General features: G+C 33.8%; 1 protein-coding gene across 1 annotated transcript; it reads right to left on the bottom strand.

The window, feature by feature from the left end:
* Positions 1 to 536: 536 nt before the first annotated feature.
* On the bottom strand, positions 537 to 3,566 carry LOC131067094 (uncharacterized). Its single transcript, XM_058002028.2, has one exon. It carries the CDS (start codon positions 3,351 to 3,353, stop codon positions 1,362 to 1,364), a length of 1,992 nt encoding a protein of 663 aa, XP_057858011.2. The 5' UTR covers positions 3,354 to 3,566; the 3' UTR covers positions 537 to 1,361.
* Positions 3,567 to 9,539: the final 5,973 nt, after the last annotated feature.

Genomic DNA, 9,539 nt, shown 5'->3' with positions numbered 1-9,539 from the left:
AGCAATAAAGCTATCTATCTACCCTAAATTTATGCCCTCGGTCCCGTCCCAAAAGCCTGTCCCCCGTGTCCAAACTTCGTGGAACTATGGATTTTACATACAATAAAGAAAGGCTGACCATATAAAGATATATTTCAGGTATGTGCTACGCTGGAGATATGAAACTTTGTCAGTCAACGAATTTGAAGCTGGAGCAAACTTTATTAAGAGTTCAAAACCAGTAAATGAGAGAAGCGAGATTTTCTATGTGAATTCCCATGCTTAGATGAGAAATGGAAATTTATCCTTCTGTAGAAATACAAGAGCCTAACCTTTTGTGTAATTGGAGGAAACTTCAAACATGATTCTGCAGGTTATAATGCAAATTTTTCTTTAAAGATAGGCCTAAATTTCAATACTTCTAAAACTTATATAGGGAAAAGAGAACTATTGTAATTCGAGAAGTGGAATTGTTTCTACATTGTATGATGAGACGAGAAAAATTACAAAGACATATATAATTAAGAATCCTTAGTAGCAACTAAAAACATTTGGAATTTCCCCAAAGCCGCTTTATTAATCTCTCAAAAACTGAAAGCTGCTACTGGCCTTCAGCATTTTCTGTCAAGAAGCAATTTAGAAGTTTGGCTGAAACCCCAAACTATGGCAACTGATAAAAAACATAAACCATTGTAACTGCAAATCAAAGATGTGAGATGCCCTACGAACTTCTTAGAAGTTCAGGAATTAATTTATGTATATGAAAAAACCTCTGTATGTGTGTTCATTTATTCATTTTCCACACTTGCAGTCCCTGTTTGTTTGGATTGATTTCAATTACTTAATTACACCCTCTAATAGAGGAATTTATAAATCAACGTACATAGAATAGTTGCAAGACAACTACAAGCATCTTCTAGCAAACCTTTAACATCTTGTCAACCTTCCTGAATTATGGACAGCATCTGCTGCAAAAGAAAGACAACCTCAAAGTGGTAACTGGTACTGTTGAAAGACCATCTGAGAGTGCTGTAAAAGTGATTCCACTTATCATCCAAAGTTCAAATAGGAGAAAAGGTTAACAATCTTTGAGGCAACATATTGATATCATTTTGATTGTCTACCTGTATATTGTAAGGAAGTGTCAAGCACCTTGGAACAAATAGGAACCTGGGATCCATAATATGGTGAACCATATCAAGAAAATATAAAAGAACTTGGCCCGGTTTTTCAGGATCACTGGTGTGCCAATAGAGAAACTCAGCCCTGTTAGGCCTGCAAATAGCTCAAAGCCATCTTGATGAGGCAATCTCTGAAAATCAAGCGAAATGACATCTTTCTACATAGCCAATTTTATCTCAAAGGCTTTGAGAAAAACAATGTCACAAATGCCATTCTAAATATTCGTCATAGTCTTGGCTACTGCAATCCATTAATCCACTGGCTCTAATTTCTTGCTCATATCTACAAATGTAATTCAAACCAACAAGAAGTTCTGTGATTGTTGCCTCTGTCTTTGATTGATCTGCAAAATAGAGTGTTTGCAGCAAAAGGACATTGGTCTTGGAAACAGCCTTTTGTTGCTCGAAATTATGCTCGGACTGCCATCTAATCATGTTGTGGGCGAGGGGGCCCAACCATCCCAATATTGTCTCCAAAGCTTCCTTCCAATCTGCTGCTAGGGGCGCATCATATATTGTGGATGCCAAATTCTTTGCATAAGACTTGAGTCTTGATCTTAATGCCATTCTCACACTCATTGGTAACATCTGATACAGGTCATCTCTTGCATCATGGCCAACCAAATGTGGAAAGCGCACCAACTTCTCCACGAGGATAATCACATTTGCATAGTGCAAAGCCAGAGCAGCTCCACCGAGAGTCGATGGTGGTGCATGAACCAATTTGAATTTGGAACCAAACTGCGACCTTGTATGCTGCTGCTTGTTGTAAATAGGACCCGAGAGCACTAAGGGTGAAAGTCCACCACTATTCCGAGGAACAGGGTAAACAGGACCAGAATGCCGCTGTGGCTGTAATGGTCCGCTGGGCGGCAGAATGCGGGAATCAGGGGACAAACCATTCCCTGATCTTGAGACTGTAGAGGAGCCATGATTTCTATACTCACCAAAGCCTTCCCAAGGCTTGGAATTCGAAACCATGGATGCAACCCTTTTCTCGGCTTGTGACTTGCGATGCTTTGGCGAAGAATTGCCATTCAAACTCAAGCATTCTTTGAACAGCCTGCCAGGGCTAGAGCTCCAATTTGCAGATATTGTGCTAGTTTCAGTTCGTACACCACGCTCCCTATTCTGGTATGCCTTTCGAGACCCTAATCTACTTAAAATTGGACCTGATTTATAGCCGAAATCGACGGTTTCAACCCGTTGCCTTTCCAGAGGCCCAGAAGCAAACCGAATTTCCCTATTGTCTAAGCGGTCAAGAGGACTACTGCGGCCGTAGGGCTCAACAGACCCTGAAACCACGGCAGACCGACGAATTTCATCATAACCATCCTCATTGCTATACAATTGAGCTGAAAAATGATCCCGCAACTCAGCTGGAAGAGACCCTAGAATTGCAGAAGAGCCAAAAACAGAGCAAACTCTACCATAAATTGTACATACCATTCTCGCAAGAATCCCGACAACTTTATCATAACTCTGGTTCCACAGCGAAACATCCCGCAGGCGCTTTATGCCCTGCTTCTTCCACAGAATCTTCTGCTGCAGCGCACTGAAGCTTCCACCACCAATACTCCCACTAAAATTACCATTACTTCCACTTAAACTACCATCATTATTACCTTGCCTCTGCAACTTCCTGGCAGAATGCTCCAAATCGGTAAGGACCTCCAATTCCTGGTAAAGATTAGACGTGGCAGCAATATACCTCTCCATTTTCTTAACGCTAGCATCAATATCCTTGATTAAAAACTCCAGATCCCTAAAATCAATATTCCCGCAAAGCAAATCACTGTAAACGTGCTCAAAGCCAAGCAATGCTGGCTCATTACATTTCTTACCCAATCTAGAGACCGCAGCAGCAAGGTTATCAAGATCTTCCACCTTCTCAGCGCAGGCAAGCGCTAACAAATAATCCTCATCATCAGACACCAAATACTTTATTCCCGGGGACGTGACCACCTCGGTTCGCAGCCTGTGGACCTCGAGCTCGCTCAGCGACTGCCACAACTGCACGCTCTTCGACATTATGCTTGCGACCTCGAACGACAGGATGCCAATCAAGGGTTTTGCTGCAAAATTCTGCGCTCTGGATTTCCTCCTCTTCAAATCCAAGCTCAACAGAGCAGTCTTTTTTAGATTGTTGCTCACGTTGTTCCCCATTCTCTGAATCCACGCTTCCAAAACCATCACTTCTCGGAGCTTTTGCACGGACCGTGCCTCGAACACCTGACCTTACCATTCACACAGGTAACATTATTTTTCCACACGCTTTGTTTGCGTATTGGCGGGATTCGAACTCGTTACGTTGGCATTCACACTGGTACGACTTCTACTTCCTCAGGCCGTTATCTTGTGTTGACATTACTCATCTTTCGCGGGGGGTTCCTTTAAGCACACTATAATAATATCATACTTATTTCTTTATATTATTTACCTCAACAAACATATGCCCCACAGCATGTACTTCAGAGATTTTTTTAAATATTATTTAATTGTAAATTATTTTTTCATTGTGGTTAGGCATCAGCGCAACAGCAACTAGGTAATAGTGGGAGAAAATGAATAAACATTTAATAGCAGTTGGAGAGACAGGTAGAGGTTTGTGTCTAGTGTTGTTGGTTTATTTGGTTGTAGTAGTTAAGAATACCCTGTCATGCCTATTCTCTATGGGCATATAAATTAGAATGGGTTTACTTTTTTCTTACTTTAATGAGGATATGGTTTATTGGTTTTTATATTTGTCAGAGGTTTATTGGTTTTTTTTGTCTGATTTTTTGTGTTTTTATAGCATTGGGATGTAGATCATGAATAATAGCTGCTGAAAAATTCACAAAATTCCATTGTGTTTTACGGATTTTAGAAATTGTATGAAGTGTTGTTTTGTGTGGAGATTAGCCTCATCCTTTATATTTTGAATGATATTTGTTTATTTTGATGATTGTATGATGAGCATCATTTATGAGAAGAGTACCAGTCATGATTCATGTTCCAATAACCATTCACTCCATGCACACCCAACCTCTCAATCACTAACTTATATAAAAATAATAATAAAAAAAAAGTCTACTAATAAATTTCACATGTACAAACAACCACTCATTTTTTAGCATTTTTAGACCATAATTGGCCCATTTGTGCACCTTTATTGGTAGGGGAAGAGTACTAGTAGTAGATTTTGTTCCAATTACCAATCACTCCTTATGCACCCAACGCCCTGATTACTAATTTTAAAGGAGCCAGAAAAATGATAATGAAAAGCTCATTAATAAGTTTCACATGTACTAATAGCGAATCACTTTTTAGCCTTTTTGGTCCATAATTGGCCCTTTTGTGCACCACTACTAGGACATTTGTGCACAACTACTGGGACATTTGTCCACAAAAATTGATAATTTTGATTGGACGGTTATTGGAAAATCTTTAAGTAGGTATCACGTGACACTTTAAAATGTGTACTTTTTGACCCTTGTGCACATAACTAATCCCACAATGTGCGTCGTTACTACCCAAAAGCCTGAACAATAACTACGAGAAATTAAGTCACATATGGAGACAATTATATTTTTTTTTTGAAATTTGATGTATCGTTTAGGATCTGTGGGTGTGCGAAGTTAGCTATAACCACTACTGGTACACTTCCTCTACCCATAACACACGACTATTGGGGCATTTGTGCATAAGTATTGGCAATTTTAAGTGCACAGTTATTGGTGCATCTTTAAGCAAGTGCATCGTTACTACCCAGAAGCCAAAACAATAGCTATAAGCAATTATGTCACATGCAGAGACAACAACAACAAAAATCCATCAAAATTCGATGCACCGTTTAGAATCTATGGGTGCACAAAGTTAGCTATAACAACTACCAGTACGCTTTCCCTAAATGTAAAAAGTGTTAAATAGATTATTTATATTTATGAAAAAGTGATTTTTGTAAATTATTATTTATAAATATATATTGATAATTATTAGTTTAAATTATATAGTTAAGGCAATGATAGTAAGTGTTTGTTAACTTGGATAAGATTTTCACAATCCATAATATTTAATATAGCATATTTCTAGATTTAATTGTGTTTATTTTTACAATAAAATATTTCAAAACACACTTTACGATCTATCCTAGGGAAGATGAAAGAGAGTTGAAGAATCAAACTCCATTTCTATTCTACAAATATTTTTCATTCTAAATCACAAAAATGTGATTTGAAACATCAAAATAACTTATTTTTTAAATATTATTTTATTATGTTTTAACTTAATTTAAAAGTAAATAAACTTATTCATCTACAAAGTTGTTCAAAATATCGTCCAACATTGCATAGATAGTACAAACTTTGACAATTGTTTTCCTTTAACATGTTTGTTAGATTTGACAAGTGATGATGAGAGTTTGGTTAGAATAAGACACTTTTACATATGCCAACTAGATTCCAATGCACTCTTGTAAGGTTTTAGCTTTCTAATTAGATTTGAGTGGCCAATAAGTATATTTGAAAGGTTTTTATTTTATTTTAAATTGAACTCCTAACAAAAGTAGGTCTACTAAGTTGATTTTACTTTCCAAGCAAATTTGTTTTTTTCCCTTCTACAAATAGGTTATATTGATAAATATTTATATTTTATTTATAATTTTTTAGTGGTCATTCTTTAATTCTTTTAAATATTGTTTATTAGATATTGTTTAAAGTATTTTTAAAAATAAATTCTAATAAAATGGTTAGAGACCATTTGGGATAAGTTAGTTTTGGTGTATTAATATGTTAAAACTTAAGATTTTTTAATGTGAGTTCTTTTTATTTAGGTTTAAAATTGGATGATAGATTCAAAGTTATAGTAATTCAAAAAGGTTATATAAATAAATTGTATTTTAAGGTGTAAAATTTGAAAGTGAATGAAGATTTTATGATAGTTATTCAAGGTTTGCAAAATAAAAGATTAGAGATTGTAGAATATTATTGAAGAAGCAAGCTTGATTACTTCAAGTTTTAATGACATTTTGTTTAAGCATTGTTATAAAGAATGTAATTGGGTTATTATTATCTAGTGAATGATGTCATTAATCAATTCCTATTTGCAACCAAAATTAGTAGCCTTTGTGATTAATGAGATATTATTCCTTTGTTAAAGAAGTATTTTCTTCTTTCAAAAAAATTGATTGTAATTACTTTTAGATTACCCTCCACTTTTGAATGATGGTGTTGAAATCTCACTCATTTTAGTGATGCAGTTTTAGATAATGTTGCCTTGTCCATGAATGATTTTTATCCACTCGTTAATATCGTTAGACTTTAAATGATGGTATTCTAAAATACTTGAACAACTATTGTGAGTCAATGTTTAACCTTTTGATTTTATTTGCCACAAATTATATTTATTTTTCCTCCCCTTAAGTTGTGTTTACAAGTTGCACTTATCTAAGTTCTATATCAAGTTCAACTAAAATTACCTTCCATAGACTCTCTTTATGTTAGTGCATTCTTAAACTACCACATTCAAATCACCTTTTACATTCCTAGTACAGTGATTTTCAACTTTGTTAAATTACATTTGGGAGATGATAGCTTAAGAATTATAGAGAAAGATGAACTAGGGCCTCCATTCTTGAAAATGTTACTATCAAGATCAACATGTATAATCTTAACAAAGAAACCAAGGACTAGAATCTTAGTTGCATTATGCCTAACAATGACTTCATCTATCTTGATCAGTTCTCTAATTTTACAAAATTAGAGATGGAGGAAACACACATGTCATTGTAAGTAGAGGAAATAACAAGTTCAAGTTGTATTTCTCAATCTTTGTCCATTAAATATATGGATTTGTATTTATATTGTCAAGACGTATCCCTTTACATGGATAGTCCTATAGTCATTCTTTGGTATGAGATCTTAGAACTTTCAAGCTTTTACACCATACTAATAATTTTAAAGAGTGGAGTCTCGCACGCCTCTCATCACTTTTTCTTGGAGACTAACATTAAGATAGAGTCTTAGAAGGATTTCACATTCAATACTCATGTTTATTTTCTCTTATTAGTAGGGTGTATTTTTGGTATTTATATTTTTTGTTGATCATTAGGTGTGGTTCTTTTTACCAATATTCTTGTACTAATCATTCTAATACTACAAGTACAATATTGTCTTGATTACTTTTCTCCAAAAATTTCCTTTATCATATATATATGCATTTCTTTCAAACAAAGACCATTATAAGAATATAATATTTAATTTACGAATATTGTATTTCTATTGGAATAATTATTCAATATGAGTTTTTGTTAAAGACATTTGTACAAAAAAAGTCATCTATCTTAAATTTTGGTCATTGTGTTGTTCTCTTTATCATCATATAGTGTTTTAAGAGCTTGTAATTATCTGGTTCTAATATAATATTTTTAAAATTAGTAATTCTCTAAATAGATTATATATAATAGTAAGACATTAATATCATTAAAATAATACAATTGTTCAATTGTCACACTAAGGTAATTATTTTTCAAATCTACTTTATGTTACACAAATATAAAATATCATTAACAAATAATAATATAATAATATATTCATTACAAATACTATTTCTATCATATATTTTGTAGCTCTTTTTAAGATAACCTGCATTTATATTTTTTTAATGAAAATATAAACAAGATGATTTATTATACATATGTTGCACTTTTATCTTTTAGTTTTATAGCTACTAAATTAGTCTTCTATATATACATTTGAGTTGTGCTTAATTTTCTTTATAAGATCTTTATAATCAACAACATATCATTTGTTATGCTTAGTCCATCATTTTAGAATAAGACAATCAATCTCATTATGCCTATATCATCTTAGACTAAATATAGGTACAAAAAAATACCTTGGAAAGGATAGCTCACATGAACCAATCCTCCCAATTCAAAATTAGATTCACTTTCCTGAGGTAAATATTTTGAAGAATACAACCTATGTTTGTCAACATGCATGCAAAAATAATTATAATTGAACATTAATTTAATATTGTGTTTAAGAACAAGATCCAAGTCTTTAGTTGATTAGAGAAATTAAATGTTATATTATAATAGGGTTAGTGCATCAAGATGGTGAACAAAAAGGGGGGTATAAGTGGCCACTTTTTTTCTTTCTTTTTGAAAACAAGTAAACCTAACTTCAAAGAGATATTTGAAGGTCATGCACTCAAAACCAGGAGTTGAGAAAAGAATAAGAATTGTAGTACTTTGAATCTAGTTTCTAAACTACTATTTTTAAAAAAAAATTGATAAGATTAAGAGGGCCAAAGCTTTCATGCACGAAAAACTATTCTTGATTTTTTCAGAAAAACATAACATAGCTATTTTCGTGCGTTGCACAAAATATATAGTTAGATTTAGTATTTTGCAAAACCCTTTGGTAGGATGATAGGTAAGAGTGAGATCTAGAAGTTTGTTTTTTTGTAATTTTTCGTTGAGTATTTCTTTTTAATGATTTTTTGAAGTGACCGCATCCTTAAAATTTGGTACCTATTTGTGAACTGGGCATAACTTGCATCAAAATAATAAAAAATGCAAACTTTTTTTTTTTGAAAGTGTATAGAATCTAGTGTAGAACAATAATATGTAATTTATTTTTAATTTGGTCAAGTATATCAAAAGTTATTGAAAACAATGGTAGACATATGTTTGTGAGGACTATCAAGGCACTGATAAAGAAAATTGAAGTTTACTATATGCTGATGTTGTCCAAAAATAGAAAAAATTATATGGTCAGAAAACTTAGAAGATGTGTGAGATTATGGTGGTAATTTTAGAGATACCCACTTGATCATTTGTAAACCTGATGACAAAGAAGTCGAGAAATCATGTTGGATGATGAAAAAACATGTAAAGGGACAAAAATGGGAGAAAATGGGCTTGCAAGTTTTCCAACCCTCTTACCAAGCCAAAACCTGCAAGGGTTTTGAAAAACAAAAAAGTACTATTCGCAGTTCTAAATAACTCGTACGGGTTATGTAGAACTAAAACCATTATTTTGTGTTTCACAAAACCCGTATGAGTTATGAAGACATAATAATGTATGCTTGTAAACTTAGCCTTTACTACACATATGTATAGACATACATATATAATATGTGTTTATGTATGTGTATATATATATGTTTGTGTACATGCATGTATCTCTTCTTTTCCTCTCTCTCTCTCGTCTTCCTTCCCCCATCATCATCTCTGTTTATTCTGAGCCCTAATTATCCTCCTTGAGTTCTATCTCATCTCTCTCCCCCTAACATTTCTCTCTTTTTCGATTCTCTCACCCTTTTCTCCTTATCATTCTCTCTCTACCTCATGTCTCTCACCCTCTCCTCCTCCTACTCTCTCTCTCTCTCTCTCTC

The sequence above is a fragment of the Cryptomeria japonica genome, chromosome 8, assembly GCF_030272615.1.
Source record: "Cryptomeria japonica chromosome 8, Sugi_1.0, whole genome shotgun sequence".
In the NCBI taxonomy this organism is placed as follows: Eukaryota; Viridiplantae; Streptophyta; class Pinopsida; order Cupressales; family Cupressaceae; genus Cryptomeria; species Cryptomeria japonica.
The sequence above is the reverse complement of the archived record's forward strand: the minus strand, read 5'-3'. Positions and strand labels throughout refer to the sequence as shown.